The 22,903-nt window shown below is 36.7% G+C and overlaps 1 protein-coding gene across 2 annotated transcripts; it reads right to left on the bottom strand.

Moving 5' to 3' along the window:
• Positions 1 to 1,231: 1,231 nt before the first annotated feature.
• Positions 1,232 to 22,561, bottom strand: LOC122658820 (kinesin-like protein KIN-14I). Of its 2 annotated transcripts, none has more exons than XM_043853944.1 (23): positions 22,329 to 22,561; positions 21,766 to 21,838; positions 21,319 to 21,450; positions 20,835 to 21,073; positions 20,388 to 20,715; positions 18,640 to 18,739; positions 16,661 to 16,842; positions 16,138 to 16,253; positions 15,868 to 15,970; positions 15,254 to 15,406; positions 15,001 to 15,147; positions 14,653 to 14,853; positions 13,867 to 14,031; positions 13,651 to 13,764; positions 7,498 to 7,638; positions 7,193 to 7,387; positions 6,896 to 7,022; positions 6,519 to 6,721; positions 5,294 to 5,476; positions 4,465 to 4,560; positions 2,365 to 2,562; positions 1,928 to 2,199; positions 1,232 to 1,763 (listed from the first exon to the last, which is right to left on the bottom strand). In XM_043853944.1, the coding sequence occupies exons 1-23, from the start codon at positions 22,481 to 22,483 to the stop codon at positions 1,571 to 1,573; spliced, it is 3,816 nt and encodes a 1,271-aa protein (XP_043709879.1). In that variant the 5' UTR covers positions 22,484 to 22,561; the 3' UTR covers positions 1,232 to 1,570. The 2 variants fall into 2 exon arrangements, with proteins under 2 accessions (XP_043709879.1, XP_043709880.1); XM_043853945.1 differs by having other exon boundaries at positions 16,661 to 16,839.
• Between the last annotated feature and the right edge of the window lie 342 nt (positions 22,562 to 22,903).

Below are 22,903 nucleotides of genomic sequence, written 5' to 3'. Positions count from 1 at the left end.
CTTCCAAATATAGCCCAAGTGTTCCGTTAGAATATGTTTGGAAGTCAAGAAAGGAAAATAAAAGGAAAGAAAATTTTAAAATAAATAAATAAATTTGAAGAAAGAGAGACAAATAAATTATTCATTGTATTATCATATAATAAAAACAAAAAACAAAAGAATTTGATGGGTCGATTTGAGCGGACCGTCCCCCACTTGTCTCAACCTGGCACATAAAAGTGGGGAACTAGATCCTCTACAACACACATCCGATGGCTAGGCATATGTCCCAGTGCATATCTAGTTGTCAGATGCGTATTTGGACGAATTTAGCTCGTCTCCAAGGAGACATGCGCCCAGGGTGCTGCCAGGGGGCATCCAACGGTTGAGCTGTGCCGCATACATCTCGGTGCATGCCTAGAGATGTGTGCGGCACAACCCAATGGCTGACAACGCCCTAGACAGGAACCAATGTCCTTTATGAGCTGGACATGATTCGGACATACGATCAACACGTGGCACGACTTGAGCAACAACTCATTGTAAATTAGTAATGGTGCAATACATAATGAATAACCTAAAGACGTCTTTCATTTCTTTGGTTTTTTTCTGGTCCATGTGGATCGCAGAATCCCACAAAGACTCCTCTATATGGAATATGGATCACTGAGAGTGAATCATACAGAAAAGGATATAAACAAAACCATGTGAAGGCTTGTGCGTATGTTGGCCTTTATTGGTGTACCTGTGACCTGATCAGCTGGGATGTGTCTCTGGCCTCAGCCCGCGCAGAGCAGCCCCGCTGTTGGATGCCTCACTGGGCAGAGTGCTCGTTGGACAGCAGCCCGATCCATGGTGGAGTATCCTACCCTTCCCTTCTTTTCTAGTCTCAAGGGAAGAACAAGCAAATTATTGGGCAGAACACTACCAAAAAAACTACTTTCGTTGGTATCGTTGTGACCAGTTGGAAATATCCCATTGTGTTTTTGTTTGAATTCGCCATTCAACCAAAGAGCTCATGTGAGTTGGGACTGACTAATTCTCTAGCATTCCCCAACAAAAAGAAGCTAAACAAATAGGAAGAAACTCAACACCATCAGGTTACAATAATTTCAAAGAAAGGGAGAACTGTTCAAAAGGCATTTCTGCTTGATCAACTAATTTGTATTTAGCCCCAGCAGCATGATTAGTAAGGGGAAAAGCCTGACACTTCAATCATTTAAGATAAAAGAACCGGGAAAAAAACCCCACCGAGAAAAGAATGGTAAATTCACATTCAGAGCTGTAGGGTTTACATGAAGGCAATAATTTACAAGAGGCAGCAGAATATAAACCCTCTTCCTACTATACAATATCGAGTTGATTTTTTTGTTGCAATATGATCCTTGAGCCCCCAACAAAGCGTTCAGAGCAAGGCCTTGATATTCATACCGCTTTAAGATCTTAAACAGGCTACATACTTACAAATTGAGAACAGCAGGCGGGATAACGAGCTCCACTGCGACTAGAGAATCCTCCAGAAACGTTGGCAACCATGTGTTCCCTCCTTAAAAACTATCAAGCCATTTGAAAATATCAATATATCATATGCTCAAGTAGAATGTCGCCCATCAGTCCTCTCTTTTACTAGCCGCTCTTCTTGGATTTCTTCGAGTTCTTCATCATCGATCTTCTTCCCTGCTTGCTCCTTCCAGTAAGTAACCAACTTCTTTAAACGTGCAACTTCTTTAGATGAAACATTTTTGCTAGGATCATTCACAATTGACCGAACTCTTGAAGCATACCTGAATCAACATGAGAAACAACTTTAGTAAAAATAGAAATACTTCCATTGTAAAAGCACACAAAACCTTGTCCCAAGAATTTGGATATTTCATAAAAGACCAATACTAAATAAAGAGGAAAAAAACAGACACATAAATCCTTTCAAGTTGAAGGAAAAACATACGTCAAAGAGTTATAACTCTCATCCAAGTTTGATTCTGCTGGGGAGACATTAACAAACATTAGAGTCTTGGCATTTCCACCAAGTGAATCACTCATGAGCATTGTCAACTTGTGGTTCCTATATGGTATATGTTGACTGTCAGAAGATAAAGCACTTATCACATCCCCAAGAGCTGAAAGTGATTTGTTGATACTCTGGGCTTCTTTTAGTTGGCTCCCCGAAGAACCTGATTTTTTAACTCTCTCTGAACCTGCTAGATCCACAAAACTCAACTGCAAACAAACATTTTATGGCAATTAGTTTAAAAGAATTAAGACTGAAAAACCTATGAGAGAACTGAGTCCATGCAAATAAGGCATTGCACAAGACAATAGTGTACCCATGCTTCTTTGAACTCCAATGAAAGAACTAGTAAGCTTGATTGTGTGCATATATACCTTTCCTCTGGCAAAAGACTGAGTTTGAAGGTTAGTGCTCTCAATAACAATTGAAAGTATCAAGTGAGATCTTGAACTTTCCTCATTCATTTGTGTCCCAGAAGTATGTCGCTGCTCTGAACCTCTTAAAATGATGTTTCTCAAATCCTCAAAGGTTGAAATTGGTATGACAGTTACATTCTCAACAGATACCATTCCCTAAGAAGAGAATAAAATTCATCAATCAAAAAAATATAAAATGATCAAGAGAATGGTCAAAAATATAAAAATAAAAAGGGCAAATTACACTAGAGGTGCCCAAACTTTATAAAAAAAATCATTTTGGGTGCCCAATCTGTAAAAAGTAATGTTTGAGGTGCCTTTTGGATTAATCCTTCTCTTAAATGATTAAATTTCCAAATTTACCCCTCTCAAGTCTCAACTCTTAACTCCACCTCCACTTCCAACCAATCCTGACCCCAACCACCACTGTCATCGTCAACAGCCTCACCCCCTGCAACCCCATCCCCATCCGGAGACTCGTGAATCTCCACTTATGTGAAGTGGACTCTCAATTAATGTACGCTGGCATATCGACATGTGTCCAAAATTTGACTGAATGGGAAGTTAGTGTTATCCTCTTTTTCAAATTTTTTAGAAAATTATAAGAATAAAAAAGAGAGTTAGTGATCCCCACAAAAACACAAAGGCACTTCTTCCATTCCGCTTTTTAATTTCATTCCTCTTATAACATGCAAATATTTTTTATTTCTTTTTTTATTCTTTCACTCTCTCTCTCTCGTAGTTGCTACAGTGCAAGACACGAAGCTGAAGTTCTGTTCAGCAAGAATTTTATTCTTCTCAAACATCATCTAGTCTTTGTCCTCTCATTCAGTTTAGTATTATACATAAACGTATAACAACTCAAAGTGTCCTCTCGGCCTATTTTTTATGGTTCAACTTGAAATGACTTGGTCTTCATGTCACCCTTGGTGTTGTGTTCTACACTAGAACCATTATGCAGATGCCGAGTTATTGAAGTGAAAAATGCTGGGATTTGGTCCTTATCACCATCGTCAATCTTGTAGCTCAAAGAGGATCATCTAAAGCATTCATAGTGGATACAAATACACCATTGTAATGATGGAAAATATGCAGATTCAAGTCCCTGCTTGGATTCAATAAACTTTTAGACACAATAACTTAGTGTGAAGCAAAGTTTTGGAAAGAATAAAGAGGTTTTCAATAATCATCAACTCATATTTGCATTTCACCCATACCTGGAATGTCCAACCAATTTCATGCATAAAATAGGAAAAGAAATTGAAAGGGAAAAATGGGAATGAAATTGTTGTACAAATCATGGTAATGTCCTGCCTTTTTTTATGAAAGAGTTCAGAGGATACAAGGGAATACAGTTTGATTCATAACATTTAATGGGTATCAATTACTGCTGTAATTTTTACATGCTGTGAATCAATTAATTGGGAAAATGAAAACAACCAAAGTACAATGCCTTAGAATGAATAGCAAGAGTAACTCCTGTAACTTTTTTTCCCCATTTTGATATTCTTTTTCCAATACAATACAGAGGGTCAACAATACAAAAGCTCCACAGGGAAGAGGATGGGGCGGGAAGCAGTGGTGAGGAAGAGATGGGGCAGGGCGGGGGCAGGGAGCATGGTGGGTGGAGTGGAGAGGGTCGCACAAGGAAGAGATGGGGTTGGGCGGGGACACGGAGCATGGTGGGTGGGATGAAGTGGCTACGAAGGTGGGGTGGGGCTGCAGCGGTGAGGCGGTAGTGATGGCAGGGATTGTGGTGGTTGGGGTCACGTATGAAATTGGAGGTGAAGATGGGTTAGGGGAGTTTGAACGGGGTAAATCTGAAAATTTAATCATTTCACAGTAGGATTAATCCAAATGGCATCCCAAATGACTTTTTTACAAAGATTGGACACCTCACGTGTAATTTACCCAAATAAAAAAAATATCTCCTAAAAGTTGGACTAAAAATTGAGTAAAAGCTATCAAACCTCATTCTTACCAAGCATGGAATCAATTTTCATATTTATCTTAATAGGAATGAAAAAGTATAAATTTATCCTAACGGTAATCAATCACCTTAGAATCTTTCTTGATATCTAATTTCATACGCTTTGCATTCTTTGGCAATAGAAGATCCACGAGAGTGTCTTGATATAATTCCACCATATAAGCCTATGTCATTTAATCAACAAGGTTAATATAAGATTAAGTATCAACGATATAACCTAGCATTGTAAAAGGGTAAAGAGTTCTAGAAAAAAACTCAACAAAATATATTTAATCCCTAGTATCCAGAAAACAAAACTATTTAATCCCTACTATATATATATATATATATATATATATATATGGGAGTGTCTGAATGACACCTATATAGGTGTATTTAGAACTTGACACCTTTTAATTGTCCATTGTATTATTCCCAAAAGTTCTTTAAGTTAAGAGTATAAAAGGGTTTTCAAAAATAATTTGAAAGTGACATATCATTATGTCATTATCAAAGGTGTCATCGTCAGGCATATTTTTCGAGTATACGTGTGAAATGACAATATTTTTCCTCATTGGAAAAGAATTGTATGTTATATTAAAAGGGAAAAAAAAATAAAGTTATAAATTATTTTATCCATTGAGGGGTGTCATTAGAAAATATGTTAAATGACAATAAACTTGAACTTTGTTTTATTTCAAGTCAATTTTACAATGAATAAAACTTTAGTCGTTTAAACAAAGTTAAAATTCAAACTGATTAATTAAAAGAATCTACATATAAGAGCTGTAGCCAGATGAAGGTAGTTTACTTAACCTTAGAAGTCACAATTAATACAACTAACAGCTCAAAGGACCTCTTGGGAAACATTGAATCATCCAAATGTAGTTTATATTTCAATGTCTGACACTGACTTACCTTTAATGAGAAAGAGAATTTGTTGCTGTCATGCTTCAAAATTTTAAAAAGTTCAGCAGTAGCTCTAGGGGTTAGACCTGGATTGCTCTCAGAACCATATATTGTAAATGTCTTTCCTGAACCAGTTTGCCCATAAGCGAATATGCAGACATTATAACCATCTACTGCTGACTGCACAAGATACTGCATTGCAATAACAAAGTTAGATATAATTATGTGAATAGCTACCAAATAGATCTGTAAATGGATAAGATTTAAGTTGGATCACCACTCATCCAATAAGTAAATGAGCCAATCTGTTCTGATCTGTAACTCGACAAATCATTTACATAGCAATCCAAATTTGAATTCTATAAATGTTTTGAGTATCTGCTTCAATCCATCCAATTATGTAATATCTTACAATTGGCCTACTTTTTATAGAAAAATACAAAAGATAATATAATTGGATCAAAGAAAAATTTTATGGAACAATTATATGACCAGCAATTACGTATGGAGCTTAACATTGGGCAATAAAGAAAAAACAATTAAACAAACTTAATGGGGCTGAAATGAGGATGTTGCGGTGGATGAATGGTAAAACTAGAAGAGAAGAAATAAAGAATGCACAACTTAGAGCAAACCTAGGAGTTATCCCTATTCATGATAAATTGTGAGAAACTCATCTAAGGTGGCATGGGCATGTGCATCAAATGCTTTTGAATGCTCCGGTATGGAGAAATTATTTATTTCAAATTGAAGATGCTAAAAGAGCTAGAAATAGATCTAAGATAACCATAGGAGAAGTGATGAGGAAAGATGTATTGCTTAGGACTTGAATCTTGCATGGATTTGAATAGAGCTGATTAGACAAAAAGGATCATTGTAGCCGACCCCATTTAGTTGGGATAAAGCACAGTTGAGTTGTACATACGATAATATAATTCTTTGACAAAAGCAAAAGCAAAACTGATTAAAAAGTAATCTCCAACCAACCTGATAAAGAAACAAGTCACAAAAATTAAAAACTTAACAAATTTTAATATTATATATGTAATGTTAATTTAGATTTTCATAAGGATATGTGATATCAATCAACTTGGATCAAAACAGGGCAATCAAATTTTGATGCGACTGTCAATTGAAATGGATCAAAGCTTAATTGATTTTCACAATCAAATCTTAATAAAGATCAGACTCATTGACAGCCTGGCTACTAGATTTCAAATTCTTTTGCACATACCTTCGTATCTTCAAAAATGTCTTCTTGGGAAGCAGTTGCATCAAAGACACGATCATAAAGATGTTGCTTCATCTTATCATCTTTCCAAATATGCTCTATGGTGAACTCATCAGGGCTTGTAACAACGTTGCTTTCTTTCTCAACAATCTCTTTTTCACTAAGAGGACGTAACCTACAGTACACTCTGATTTTACCTTTCATATCTGCAAAGTAAGAAAGAAGCAAATATCTAGTGTTACTTTTAAAAAAATACATGTGTTTAAACGTGAAAGCCAAAAATATATATATTTCCTATGATTTAACAAAATATATTTTGCTAAGCAAGAAGAAGTGTTAGCTCCTATTGGTATATCTAAGAGTAGATACTAAATATCAACCTTCTATGATATTAAAATATCGCTTCCTTAAGACTTGTTCTTCCTTATAAAGAGCTTCTAACTCTACCAATTGAGCTCCTTGCTTCTTTAAAATAGCAGCAGTCTGCTCATTCCTTCTATCAATATCCTGAAATGAGTAGTAAAATTTAGACACAACAGTTTCATAATTTATTTAACCAAGACGAAGTGGAAATTCACTAAACATAAAAAGTTAATACTAAGTAAAAATGCTACAATTCAGTTACTTGACACATATTCATGAGATGAGTTATGAACATAACACTTTAAAATTGTTACCTCCTTCATTCCTCTTAATTCCTCTAATTCCTTCAAATTATTTTGCAATGTATACAATTCTGTATTTTTAGCTGTAAGGGTGGACTCAGCAACAGCCAAATCTTGTGTAACCCCTTCCAGCTTCTTTTCAAGTTCTGAAGCCTGCATCTTAAAGGCCTTGCGTTGTTGTTCAAACTTTCTCTCAAGAATTTCCATCTGCACTTTCATAGCCAAAGAGGATCAGTACTGTGTTCCACAAATGCTCATGCAAGTTAGTTGGAATAAGTTAAATGGACAAACAATGGGGGCACAAACAATTCTTGTACCTCATCAGACTTCTTCTTTTCAAACCTTTGAATCTTCTGTTCCAATGATAGCTTCTCATTAGCAAGCCTTTTTATAGTTTCTTCAGCTGTATGCAGCTCATCCTTTCGTGCTTTTAACTCTTCTTGGACCTTACTCCCGGCCTGGATATAACCAACAAAACAATTAGAAACCAAACATCCCATAGCTAACTAAGAAAGATCAAGAAACAAAGTATTTAACAGAACTGCCAAACTAGTATAACCTCTAATTAATTCTGTAATAACAGCAGAAACTAAAAACCAGCAATCACAATCAGATAGAAGAGAGAAGAGACTGCCACAGAGAATAACAGTTGGTAGATTGACAGACCCCCTCCATCGTGTATATATAGATCAGCTATGTAGTTCTGAATTTGAAAGACTCAAACAGTAGCCAAAACAAGATCTTAAATCAAAGAATAATTCAGGATAGCAAATAGGACTAAGGGTACGCCCTTTCTAAATAGGACTAAGGATATTTACATCAGAAAATGGAACTTCAAAACAGCAATAGGAGAAATCGATTTATACCAAATCAGGTCTGAAATATGAGTTAACAGATTCTGAAATAGGTATGAAACAAAACCAGAATTAACAACTAAAACAATAACCTAGATCAGGGGTAAAATAGTTATTAACCAGGTAATTTCAACAAACAGAAATTAGGTTAAGATCAAACATTCAACTCTTTATTAATCTTAGGTAATAAGAATAAAACAGAATGCAGAAATCCAGAATCGATTCAAGCATGAATCAGAACTTCAATGGAGAAAAAAGGAAGAATGGGAAAACTCTAATAATTCGAAATCAGTAGGTCAGAATATGCTGAAATTAAAATCGAGTTCAAGAATTAGGTTCAACAAACATTAGGTCAAAAGTTGCAAGATTCTAACAGTTGTATTACTTAATCTCAAAAAACATGTAGCATTGTAATCTTTTAACACGGGGATTCTAATTGCAGGAATTTCCAGATTAACTTACTCGTAAATGGCAGTGAATGAAAAAGAACAATAAATCCGGTAGAACAATGGAAGCAAAAGAACATGAAGAGAAGGATAATCCACCTGAGCTTCTAATGTAGTCCTAGATAGGTAGGAAACCTACTAGGAGCCATACAACCGGATCAAATAACAAAAGGGGCTGCTGGTTCGAATGGACAGCACTAGGATTTAGGTCAATTCCTAGGGTTTGGGTTGGATATTGGGAAAGGGGTTTATAGGGTATTAATGGGCAGGTCTAAGGGGTCAATATGGTTTTAAAAAGTTAGGGTTTGGATGAGTTTTGAAATTCTGCAATTCTGGACAGAATTGAGTTGCAGGTTTTGGGCTTTAATGGAGTTAGGGTTTATGGGATTCAAACCAAAAATAAAGGGGATCAATTGGGGAAAAGGATTAGAGGATTAGAAGAAGAATTTTGGCGTCAAACTTACTGGAGATTCCACTGGCAGCAAGCTTCGACAATTGTGAAGGATAAAGCCACCTTCGAATTTGAAGAAGATCCTCCCAGCCGTCACGGCGTAAGAAGTCAACCGGATTCCACCAGTCCCTTTCCACCTTGATAGAACCACAATGATGCACACTCACAAGGAGCAGCAACAATGGTAGTCAACAAGCAAAAGCTTTTTTCATTAATCAAATTCGTGTACAATGCTGGCCTCCCTTACAAACTTATATAGAAGACTCAAAAATAGACTTAGACACTAAAAAGGAATGGCCTAATCCTATCCCTAACCAATTAAGTAATTTAAATTGACTAGAAAACTAAAATACTAAAGGAAATAGACTCAAAACATGGCTGGACTTATAGAGTCCTAATCCAGCCCAACTTACATCACATGACCACTTAACCAAGTCACATGATCACTTAAATTGAACCAATTGGATGCAACCAATTTGAACCGGTTCAATTAGAAAACATAAAAATAAACTAAGTATTGGGCTAATCTCGTATGCAACCTATGTACCCCTAGTTTAGGCTGATTAAAGTGGCCTAATACATAGAAAACCCTTGGGAACAAAGGCCCAACATGTATATAACCCAACCCTAGGCCTATTTCTAAAGAAATAAGCCAATATCTATGATGAACCTGCATCAACTCTCCCCAACTTGAAAAAATTCGTCCTCAAATTTTGCAGTGATGATGGGGAATCAACATGTGATCAGCAGCTTTGACCATCGCCAAACAAAATTCCGATGAGGCAAGAACATTGGGGATAAAGTCTTCAATGCGTGGACCTTTCTCTTCGAAGAACCATGGTGGCATAACAAACTCTATGTGTTCTGCCTGTGAATCCATAGTTATCATGGCGTCCTGGCGCTAGGGGAAAGGGCATATCGAGGTCCGCCATGAGATATGTATAAATATCGAGCGATATGGCTTCCATGGCGTCGCCATGGACGCCATACCACGATATATGGGTATGTCGACCGATATTTGAACATTTAATGTATAAAAGTCAGGTTTATATATATATATTTTTTTAAAAACGATTTAATAACTTAGATGCTTTTTCGTTAATGTGTATCGGAGGTGTAACTTTTCAAGTTACACCTGCAATACACATTATCATAAAACTTAAAAATATTAAACATAATAACTTATACCTAAAGGGGGGAAATAGAAATCGCAAAAGGGGAAATCGAGAGGAGAGGGATCGCGACTCCGACAACGGTAACTTCCTCGCTTCCTGCAACTCTCGAGTCTCGGCAGCCTTCGAACAAGTTCGAAGTTCGAACTCCGGCAATCTCCAGGACTCCAACTCTCCAAGTAAGTAAATTTTTATTTTTTTTTTAATTTGGATCTTCTTCCTCCTCCCAGGCAGACCTCTTCTTCTTCTTCTTAACTTCTTCTTCAATTCTTCTCCTCTGAGCCTCCAGTAGTGATTACAACCAGTAGTATCACTTCTTCTTTTTTTTTTTCTCTTGCCTTGCTTCCTCCTCCCAGGCAGACCTCTTCTTTTTCTTCAGTTCTTCTCCTCCCAGCCTCTGGTAGTGATTACAGCCAGTAGTATCCTTTTTTTTTTTTTCTTTTTTTTTTTTTTTTTCTCTTGCCTTGCACAGCCACATTTACACACACAGAGACAGGGAGAGAGTCAAGAGACAGAGGCGGGGGGATTTATTTCAGTTAGTAGTCCTCGACTCCTCTCGGTTTTTTTTTTTTTCTTCTTCTTTGCTTGTACAGTCACAGAGACAGGGACATAGTCGAGAGACAGAGGGGGGGAGGGATTTATTCCAGTCAGTGCTGTAACCATAGTCCTCTCGGTTTTTTTTTTTTTTTTTTTTTTTTCTTCTTTGCTTGTACAGTCACAGAGACAGGGACATAGCCTATCATTTGATTTTTACTATTGCTTTCAATTATTTGATAGGCTAATCTATATTTTCATACTTTCATATACACTAATGGATATTACACTTTCATGAATTAAACCATAGTATATTAGTAGTACACTTTCATGTTGATTTTTGATGTTATAGGACATATATTATAGCATACTAAATGACATTAAAAATAGAGAAAATAAAAAATAAAACATGGTCGACATGCTTGCCATGGCACCGCCATGGCGGGCAACATGTCGATATATCGACGTGACACCCCTCCACCGACTTGGATCGCCGTGACGCCGTGACAACTATGTGTGAATCAGCAGCAACTGTCAATGTCTCGTCCGTAGAGCCTTCAGTGTTAACAACCTTCTCATCTAATGCATGAGACACAAGCTCCACCTCTTCAAGAGCAGCATCTTGAAGGTCATTGTTTTCCTTTGGAATGCTCTCAATCAGCTTTTCATCTTCTATTGGTTCAACCTTATCTATATTGGTTTCTTCAACATAGATCACTTCAGTAGGATCTTCTGTTGGTGCATCTGCCATTGGTGAAACTTCAAACGCAGTCGATGCCACTTGCGTTTGAGTTGACATGTACGGCAGTCCCTGTGGCTGTACAGTCTATGTGGTCACCTTTGGTTGTAACCCTTTTAGAGTATATAAATGGTATAGAAGGTGTCGATCAGGTAGGACACACGAGTTGTTTTCAGGTTCAATCCAACCTTATCGCTCGTCCAACCAATCACCACCTACTGCAATAAAACTCTTTGAACGTGGTACCGGCTGACACCAAACACCATCATGGTATGAAGAACACCCAAATTCAACACAGACTTTACCTGTAGGCATGATGCAAATCTCTCCTGATTGGGACAACATATCCACCACGGATTGTGAAATAATGTTGTTACGTCGCCTCTCATCAACAATTAATATGGTTGTGCTCCCATTGGGTAGACGAACTCGGGTCTTAAAAACGAATGGAGGTGAGTCTTTCGAGGCTTGGTTGGAGCTTCCCTCCGCCATAGCTTTGATACCAATTAATGTAGTCCTAGATAGGTAGGAGACCTACTAGGAGCCAAACAACCGGATCAAATAACAAAAGGGGCTGCTGGTTCGAATGGACAGCATTAGGATTTAGGTCAATTCCTAGGGTTTGGGTTGGATATTGGGAAAGGGGTTTATAGGGTATTAATGGGCAGGTCTAGGGGGTCAATATGGTATAAAAAAGTTAGGGTTTGGATGAGTTTTGAAATTCTGCAATTCTGAACAGCATTGAGTTGCAGGTTTTGGGCTTTAATGGAGTTAGGGTTTATGGGATTCAAACAAAAAATAAAGGAGATCAATTAGGGAAAAGGATTAGAGGATTAGAAGAAGAATTTTGGCATCAAACTTACTGGAGATTCCACTGGCAGCAAGCTTCGACAGTTGTGAAGGATAAAACCACCTTCGAATTTGAAGAAGATTCTCCCAGCCGTCACGGCGGAAAGCGCCAACCGGATTCCACCAGTCCCTTTCCACCTTGATAGAACCACAAAGATGCACACTCACAAGGAGCACAAGAGCAGCAACAATGGCAGCCAACAAGCAAAAGCTTTTTTCATTAATCAAATTCGTGTCCAATGCTGGCCTCCCATACAAACTTATATAGAAGACTCAAAAATAGACTTAGACACTAAAAAGGAATGGCCTAATCCTATCTCTAACCTATTAGGTAATTTAAATTGACTACGAAACTAAAATACTAAAGGAAATAGACTCAAAACATGGCTGGACTTATAGAGTCCTAATCCAGCCCAACTTACATCACATGACCACTTAACCAAGTCACATGATCACTTAAATTGAACCAATTGGATTCAACCAATTTGAACCGGTTCAATTAGAAAACATAAAAATAAACTAAGTATTGGGCTAATCCCGTATGCAACCTATGTACCCCTAGTTTAGGCTGATTAAAGTGGCCTAATACATAGAAAACTCTTGAGAACAAAGGCCCAACATGTATATAACCCAACCCTAAGCCTATTTCTAAAGAAATAAACCAATATCTATGATGAACCTGCATCAGCTTCTCACTGCAAGGTATCAATTGGATCAAACACCAATCATTTTCCTTGATCATACATAAGGCCATAAGGGGTTTCTTGATCAAACACAAGAGATCTTAATGGAAATGAAGAGCAGCAAAAGCTATTCATAAATCAAAATTAGTGTACAATGCTGGTCCCCATTACAAATTATATAGATGACTCAAAAAAAGACTCAAATATCAAAAAGGAAAGGCATAACCCAATCCTTAATTAATAAAGTAACCTAATTTGACTAGGAAACTAAAATAATGAAAGAAACTAACTCAAAACAGGACTAAACTTATAGAATCCCAATCCAACCTAACTAAACACTTAATAACAATTAAAATAAAGAACTAAAGTCACTTAACTAACTAATACCGTATGCCTAGCCTTTACCCATATTTTAGGCTCATTAAAATGGTTCATTGCAATGAAAACCCATGGGATAAAAGGCTCAACACATACATAACCCAATCCAAAGTCTATTTCTTATAAAATAAACCCATTTAATTGATTTATCGGCATTATCAGCAATTACAATGGCCAAGGCAATGACTAGAAGCCTCCTTAGTCCTTGCGGTAGAAACAGTCTAACTAGAGTCTAACTAGGAAAACAAGAATAACAGATAAATAAAACTAAAAACATGCCATGATAGGAACAATCCCCTATCGTGGTTAGCTACAAATATAACACACACCCACGGTACAACTCTTAACAGATTCAACCATTTACCTGGCTACTAGATCCAATTAAATCCTTTTTAGCACTATTCTCTGAAGAGGAACCCCCTAGATTTCCAAGCTTTGACGATCTAGCTTCCAGACTTCTCTTCTCTAATAGTGCGACCTGAAAAAATAGCAAAAAATAAAATAAAATATACACCAGAGAAAAACATTTCCAAATAGAATATTGAGTCACATCCAAGAAAATTAGACCACAATTAATCACCTGAAGGGCATTTTCCTTTTCTTCACATAGTGACCTGAGTCTGTCACACTCAGATGTAACTTCAGCTACAATTTGCTTCTCAGATCTCAGTGACTGCTTTACAAACTCCAACTCATCCTGGATTTCAGTTTCTTTCTTTTGTTCTCCACGTAATTCTTCCATTAACTACAAAACAATACCTAATTGATTAATCTACATAAAGTCCATGAGAAGAAGTAACAAATGCTTTTGATGAGATGTAAAGTGCAAATTATAGTAATAGTTGTACCATTCAGGTGGCGCAAAGGATTCATACCCTAGTAGATTAATAAACTTGTAAGGAAAGTGAAAGGTTTTGACTTTCACCCTAAGTGAAATCAAAGATATTTTACCATACAAGAGTTGTAGACTATATTACCATATTATGTCACACACAAATACATAATGCCATATATATCACTTCTTCTGTTTCACTATATTAATGACCTTTTTCATGCTTCTTCAAGCAAAGCAAAAACTAATAGGGGAGCACCAATGGCACCCAACATTTCAGGCCTCCTAATCAATCATCTAAAAATTTGATACAGTAAGATGCAAAGAAACAAACTCCATTAAAGATTAAGGGTTGAACAACGGTCAACGTCCTTACACCATCATGCTAGATTTCAGAGAACAGTTTGGAAGGATAATAAAATATCAACACAGTTATTATTTATTTATTTGAATAGAAATACATCAGCACACAACCGAGGCCATCAAGCTCTCAAAATACTCAAAGAGACTATAGTTTATGATCAGATTTCTCACATGCTCAGCATTTTTTTGAGATTCCTCAATGGCTTTAGACAACTCCTGGATACGTCTCTCATAAATATCCAAACTAGGTGGCTTAAGGTTCTGTGACAGTTCTCCATTGGTGGAAGCACTAGCAGCTGACCGAGCTTTGGAGTATCTACGCAACATTACATCATTTATATGTGTTTGCAAGGCAACACAAATTTCCTCCCCCTACAAAAGATTGAGGAATTGCTAAGTTTTGACAAAAACCATACTGTAGTACCACAGACATTTTCAAAAAAGAAAATGCACAGCTAAAAAATCATAAAACAAACCCAATCAGAATAAAAACAAGAAATAAAGAAAAATGAATTGAACCTGCTTAGTTTCAAACTGAAATATGTGAAGAATACCCGCTACTCTCATCTTAAAAAATACAGCAGTATTGCTGCTACCAAACTGCATAATGTCTCGTAACTCAGCAGAATGTAGATATTCTTTTGGAACTGGACGGAAAAAATGAACCTGAAAGAGTAAATAATCAAACTCATATTCTGTATTTGCTATATTTCTAATTAAGATATTAAATAAATATATATAAAGAACAATTTAAGAATTATAAATTTCTAACCCCTCGCTTGTTGATGCCCAAGATAATCCGACCAGGCAAAAGCCCTATGGGATCATCAATCTTCCGAACACTAAAGAAAACTGAGTTTCCATAAGGAAGTGTCCTCACAATCCGAAGAAATTGCTGTCTCGCATCATCCTTTGACAAATGTTCCTACAATAGAAGAAAATTTAAAGCAAAGAATGGCAAACTAATCATAACATTAGGTCTTTGACATTACTTTAACCCTGAAAATAAACAAGGAAAAAGAAAGAACAGCATGCTCATGAATCAAACTGTCAGTCAGGCATTGTATAATTAATATGCAAAAAAAATAAATAGCAAAATGTTCTACTAGACTGAAATCTAATCCAATACTAAAGATGTTATCAAACCGAGCTAATTATAATGGACAAGAAAAATATTCGTCAAGGCTCTGCATGGAAAGAATGAAAAAAGAAAGGTTTACATAAATAAACTTTGCATCAAAGTTGTAGGTGTCTTTCTAAAAGGCTTGCAAGATAATTTCAGAAAATTAAAACCAAACTCATAATTTCAAACTAACTGTTGAAGGATATACAATTAATTTTCCTTGATGTACAACTTCTAGAAAATTTATTCCTTGAGCCTCTTACCATGGAATGATAACGAGATAGAATGTCTAGCTCCCAGTCTCGCCTAGCTCGCGTAATTGCAATTTGTCTAGGTAAGAACCTTTCAAGAAGTGATGTCCAGTCACTGAAAGAAAACAGAAATTTTAGAAGGAAGAATTCACCAGGCACTTGTCTCTCTTACCTTTTCTCTTTTCTTTTCTTTTTTTTTAAATTCCCCAACAAGACAATTAAAATCAACATAATAACAACTAAAGGAAATACGCAAAAAGTTAAGGTGATATGACCACTAACGTGCAAGACTCTGGACTGCCAACCCATCCTATTTCAACTAAGATTTGCAGTGCAGAAAGCTGTGCAGCATCATCTCGTCCAACAGGATAATTCCCCAAGATATAGTCATGTTGCAACTGAAACAAAAATTGGTAATCAGTACCACGCCTGAAACATAAAATTATGATCAAATTTCGGTTGAAGGAATTCAAGTCATTATAAAAGCAGTTAACACTGCCCAAAACCAATGTTCCAAAATGAGATTGAGCAGGTAAAGGGGAAAGGTAAATTCATTAAAACATGTACACTGGCTCCTAGTATTGGATCAAACAAACCTATCGATGCCATATGGTGTCATAAACAAATGAATGAATGTAAACACAAAAATAAAGAAATAATAAATGACATGGCCTCCACTAAACCAGGATTGGTTGTAGCTCCTAGTATTGGATCAAACCAACCTGGTTCAATGCAACTTAAACAGTTTCAACCACGTAATCTGATCCACATTTTAAAGCATTGCCTCAAACTAAAGATTATATACCTGCACATAGGACAATTGCACAAACATTGTGTCTATTACAGCTTCATCTGACTCCCGAAATAACTTCTTTTTGAAACAAAGTTTGCAGTGCAAAATTTCCCCTTTGCTACGGTCCTTGGCTGCCTTGAATTCCGCCAACAAATCTCCAATATATTTATTATCATCCAATCCAATGTATTCCTCTAGGTAACACAAAAAAAATATCATATTAGCGTATAATCACAGTACATACAACCTACATGGGTAGACTCAAGCAGGGTTTATAATTTCAGCAATTTTCAAAAAGGTATGCTACTACTTTTAATGGGGTTAATATGAAGGAACACCCATAATTTCACAAATATCAGGTCTTGTTTGCACTAAGAATTATGTTAATACCAACACTTTCAAGTGTCAAATGAAAAAATTTCGGTAACTATACTCAAATCCTTTGTGGTAAAAGATTACTTTCGAAAAGATGAAAAGAGGAGAGGATTTCTAGCACCAATAGTAATTCATTCCAGGTAGAGGAATTATTCCATCATTAGCTATTCTCATCGTTTCTCCAACTGTCCAAATTCTTCAAACAGATTCAATTTTTTCAAACAATTTTGAAAGCATCATATTAAAAGGTGAAGTCAGATTGAGCTTAAAACTAATCTATGACTAGATAATAATGTGGGAAAAATTATCTAATCCATTTCAGCACTTATCAATAAACCAAGATGCAGAAAACAGTCTTGGTGCTGGAATGACTTCTGGCACTGTTGCTGCCAAAAAGGCAGAATCCTATACCCTTTTTTTTTTTTTGAAAATAAGTACTATAGAAAACTTAGAGATATGTATGTGTAAACTATATCATTTCTTTAGTACAACATAAAAAAACATTTTAGTAATTTTAATCAATAAAATATTGAACAAAAATAAAAAAATATATAACTTCAGGATAAATATAGAGTGATGCGATCATAAGTTAATTTTTTTATGGTATTCTTTCTTTTTATGAGATTAATTTCAAATACTACTAATGAGATACATAATAAATTTTAAAAAACAAACTAAACATCAAAAGTAAGAGTCATGTGGATGGATAGTCATATAGTAATGTATGGGGATCATCCAAAAATTCAAAAGAAAGTTATAGAAATGCAAGGCAACATCCACACAATAGCCATACGATCTTTGTGTATATGGTTGTGTCTGTGCACAACTCAGGAAGGGCAATGGATCAATTCACCTAAAATCGTATTGTAAAACCTATATAAAATAAGGGAAAAAGAACGCTGCCTGGTAACGTGGATTCTGCGGCCAGACACAGGAGCGCTCGAAATTACCATCCTGCCTCCTGTAAAATCAAAAATCCCATCCATGTTGATGCCCCTGCACACGCTCTCATTGGCCCCGTGCTAGTCAGGGGCTACACGACCAGGCAACTATCTCTTCCCCATAAAATAAAGTAAACAAAGTGTGAAACCAAATCCAAACCACCACGTAAACTATCCCCAATGATACCTACCAGATTTACAGGTGACCAAAGGGGAGGGGCAACAGGCAAAGTGAAAGGGACATAGTTTTCTTGTCCAAATTGCTAAATCAACCCCTAATCTGCAAACCAACCATTGCAATCCCCAGTAATGTCCACCAGTCATAATTATTACCAGCACTATATCTGTATATCATCATTATAAGGTAAAGCAACATCTTGTCTTTTTATGACATTTTATTTTATGATAATTAATCTCATCTTCCCACAAGCATACCAATGCATAAGCAAGTGACTCATCTCTTGTTATGCATAAATTTTCTCCCTATTCTTTTTAAGTAATTATGCCTATTTTAACAGTTCTAGAGTTTAATATTACAGAATTTCAAATTTCCTCATTCTTCTTGTCTATGGTCTTCTAATTATTAAAAATTTACTACATTTCCTAATCTCCACATTTCTAACAGTGAATTAATGCCAGCATAAAAAATTTGAAATTTGGCTTCAACAAGATTACCATTTCCCGGATCAGGTGACTTGGAACCATTGACAACTTTACGGCATTCAAACAAGCTGAAACTAGAATACGCAGAAAGTTTAATGACCCCTGCAAGTTCCTGAAGCACAAGCATCATAAATCAACATCACCGGGATTGAGCAACAGAAGGTGCAAATAGGAAACAAGTCATCTTCCATTGAAAAGATAAATATGTAAAAGCTCCTTATGAAACATAAAAGAACATATAAACATAGTGAATATTCGCCAGAATAAAAAAAAAAAAAGGGCGTACCCAATGCACAAGGCTCCCGCCACTGCGGGGTCTGGGGAGGGTCATAATGTACACAGCCTTACCCCTGCTTTTGCAGATAGGCTGTTTCCAGACACGAACCCTTGACCACTTGGTCACAATGGAGCAAACTTTACCATTGCACCAAGGCCCGCATAATTATTCACTAGAATAATTTCTCTATATTATTCAATAAATGGACCAGCCAAAGGACAGCTAAAGATGGCAGAAAACTGGAGAAGCTTTTCAATATATCGAGGGTGAAAGTTATTCATGTTTTTTCAGCACCAAACGGTTTAGCTGACTTGGTGTTTGCAGAGCTTGTAGTAGTACTACTTCGACTTAATATGCCCTCTTCTTGGTATGTTCAGCATGTGGAGGTCAAAGGAGATTCAACAAAACTAATATGGTGGATCACATCTCTGCAGCAGTGGCCTGTGGGAGCTAGGTCATCCATGCAGCAGGTTAGGGCCTTGGTCGCTGATAGGAACATCTCACTTCTCTTGGAGTTGTAACAACATCACGAATGAGTTAGCTCATAGCTGACTGCTGAGGGTCTGTATTTGGCCCGTAATCAATTCCTTAGGGAGACTTGTCTAATTTACGCTTCATTTCATTTTTACTTTCCTTGTTTGGATCAGGCTGATGACCAGCCGTACTCACCTTTCTCTTTGCAACACCATTTAAATTATTCATCCCAAAAACTGATGGCAAAAAATCATTGTACAATACTCAGCACAATGATTAAGGGTGTCAATTTGGGGCCGGAACCGGGAACCGTCCCAGAACCATCCCACTAAAACCCGGAACCGACCCATCCCATTACTAAATGGGATGGTTCTAGGAGTTGGTTTTGGGACCGCTTGCTAAATGGGACGGGACAGTTCTGTGACAGGTTGCCCAACGGATCCTGAACCGAAATCCCAATAATGAACCAGCTAGAACCAGAACTTCTAGGACCCTTTTAACATGTCTAAATTATTTATTTAGGGATAATTAATACTTAATAGTTATAACATATTTGAATTTGATTTGGTGTTGGTGATTTGTAATTGTAAATTTTGGGCTTGGTTGAGTACGTGTATACTTAAGAATTGGTACTTGATTATTTTATGCTTAGAATATATATTCAATTATTTGTATGCTTGGGAAATCTATATGTATACTTAGGAATTGTACATATTTGACAGTTGAGACTTTGAATGCTTAGAACCATTAAAGAACCGGAACCAGACCATTCCATTATTAAACGGGAGCGGATCCTAGTTTTGGGACCGTTAAGTAAACGAGACAGTTCTGAGATTGGCCCTCTTGGGACCGGAGCCGGTAAGGAACCATCCCGTTTGACACCTTTAACAAAGATTTTAGCCAATAGAAGGATCAATAACAAAATAGAGAACGGTGCAAGAATGGTATGTAAGAAGGTAAGTAAAGGGAAAAGATCAACATAAAGAGAAGGGGGGGCATTTTAAAGTACCTCAACAGCATCAGCAACGGTTGTTGCCATGTCATATGTAATTTCTTCAAAAGTCTCATCCAAGAAAAACACTATGGTTGTAAGTTTTCTACTGGTCAAAAGAGCTTCAATCTCCTCACGACCAGGTATTGTATGCCTAGGCCCAGCCTTACCAGAACGCTTCAAAGCATTTAATGTATTCAGTGCAAGGACTTGAACTTGAGAATCAGTATTCACTCCATGAGCTACTTGATGAACATACTCCGATAAATATGCCCCAATGTCCTTGCTAGGTGGCATGGAGGATGCACATAGATACATCAGTTCCCACGCTCTAATCAAGGATTGCCTGTGGGTTCAGAAACAACCGTAGATACATTAAGAACCAGACTCTGATATTGCATGCATGGGCATTTTATAGGGGCAAATAAACTATGTGATATCACTTTGACAGGAAAAGATCCATACCAGTCTGGGTTATTCCGTGTTTGCTTTGATATCTGTGTAAAGAGTTCATCACGAAGTTCAGATCGCTTCAAAGTATGCTTGTACAGTTTAGCAACAAGCTCGATCTGTTCTTCTAGGCTCACAGGAGTTGTTCTATCTGATGAATCAATACCCATATACTTCAGAATTATCTGGAACAATTTTATTGCCCGGCTTACAAAGTCACTGTTAATTTTGAGCAATGAAGTTGGAATGGGGTCCTGTCAAAAGTTCAGCATGCTGCCACATGAGTTTGGTCAAATAATAAAATGATTTGCATGCAATGAGTGAAATATCTTACATGTAAGAAAAATATCAAAGTTACAAAAGCTTGGAAAACAGAAGATGAGTACAAGGAATTTGTTGACCATTAAACTATTCTTGTTTTTGTTTGTCTTCCCCTCCAAACAACTTGATGCTTTAAAGCAAGACAAAATTTATTAAGAACAGACTGTAACAGTACTACCTTCTGAAAGCATAGCATATCTTCAAATGTAAATTTTTCACGAACTTGAAGTCCCACAGTTCTTTTGGAAAAGAATCCACGTTTTCCACCAGACTGGATCTGTTTCTGCATGGACCTCAAAAATCCCTCTACCTAGTACAAAAGGAAAAGAAAAACCACATTGATCAATAAACATGCCTGACAGTGCATAAAATTTATGACAACAAAGACTCGAGTAGCCAAAACTCCAACAATCATACAGAAAACACTCTAAATCAGCCATACCACCCTTTCAACGATTATAAGTCTCTTCATACCACAAACAACAATGCTGGAAGAAGGTTGTTTGAACAAGAATCTATATAAACCAAAAGGCAGATGCATAACCTTAACGCTCTATTTAGATTTCATATATATGTCCTAGGCTAGAATAAAAGAAACAAAACTAACTAGCCAGTTTTTTCTTACCTGGAATCTATTAATCAATGGTATAGCTCCAACTAAATCTGTTGGAATACCCGTTGACAAGGTTACTGGGGAACTGCAAGAAACAAGGATCAATGACAATCTCAGACTGTTTGTTTACATGGAAAAGCACTCAAACCCTTTATGAGTTTAGGTAGCCAACACTTAGTTAAAGAATGCATAAATGGAGAGAACTAAAGAAGTGAAAAATACCATGTCTCACTCATAATAAACCAACATAGCATGGATGGAAGCATTAATTGAAGTTACGTAGTTCGATTGGAATTGAAATCAAGGCAGTAAGTGTTTGTGGAAATAAAATGCTTCTGCCTATTGGCCAAATCACTTTATTCCTTCATAGTTTCGTTCAAGCAATCATTTTAACATATGCTTACAACAGGTGAACAGAAAAATAGTTCTTCTCATTCTTACTTGAAAAATTAAGAAAGAAAATTATTCTTGGACGAGAGTTAACTGATATTGAAAAAAGTGGCACCAACAACATTCTATTATATAACACAAACCCATCATATCATCTTGGAATAGTTTGAGGCATGGAAACTTACGGAGGAGCGAAATTGGAACCATCACTGTCATATTCATCACCATTGTAGAAGGCAACAGCGTTATGCAGAGGGGTTCCATTGCCATTGCCAGAGCTCAAGGAAGATCCACTCATTCTGACACTTTGGGACATAATAGGAGGTGTATCAACAGTCATTGGGATCAAAGACTTGAAAGGAACTGTAAGAGCCGCTTCTTACAATCTCCTCCCCTCCGCTGCTTTTTCCTGTTTCAGCTACTTTAACCACTTTAATCAGATCTCGCAAAAATGCAATACGAAAATTATAAGCAAATAAAACTGATGAATCTAGTCCCTACATTTTAGAAGGAAACAGGAGGAAAAAATAAATTTAATCAGTCACCTTCAATTGCTTGACTTGAGAGAGAAAATTACAGCACTTCAGGAGAAACTAGGACTTCAATCACAAATAAAATGGAACACTTTCAATTCGAGGGGAAGCTGTCATTGGAAAAATCAAGCTAAAAAGTAAACAATACAAACAACAGTGTAACTGATTGAATAGCTCCACCAAGTAATCGGTCTCATCACCGTAGAATCCACTCCCTGAACACGACT

The sequence above is a fragment of the Telopea speciosissima genome, chromosome 4, assembly GCF_018873765.1.
Source record: "Telopea speciosissima isolate NSW1024214 ecotype Mountain lineage chromosome 4, Tspe_v1, whole genome shotgun sequence".
Classification (NCBI taxonomy): Eukaryota; Viridiplantae; Streptophyta; class Magnoliopsida; order Proteales; family Proteaceae; genus Telopea; species Telopea speciosissima.
Note: the sequence above shows the minus strand (reverse complement) of the source record. Positions and strands in the feature narration are given on the sequence as shown.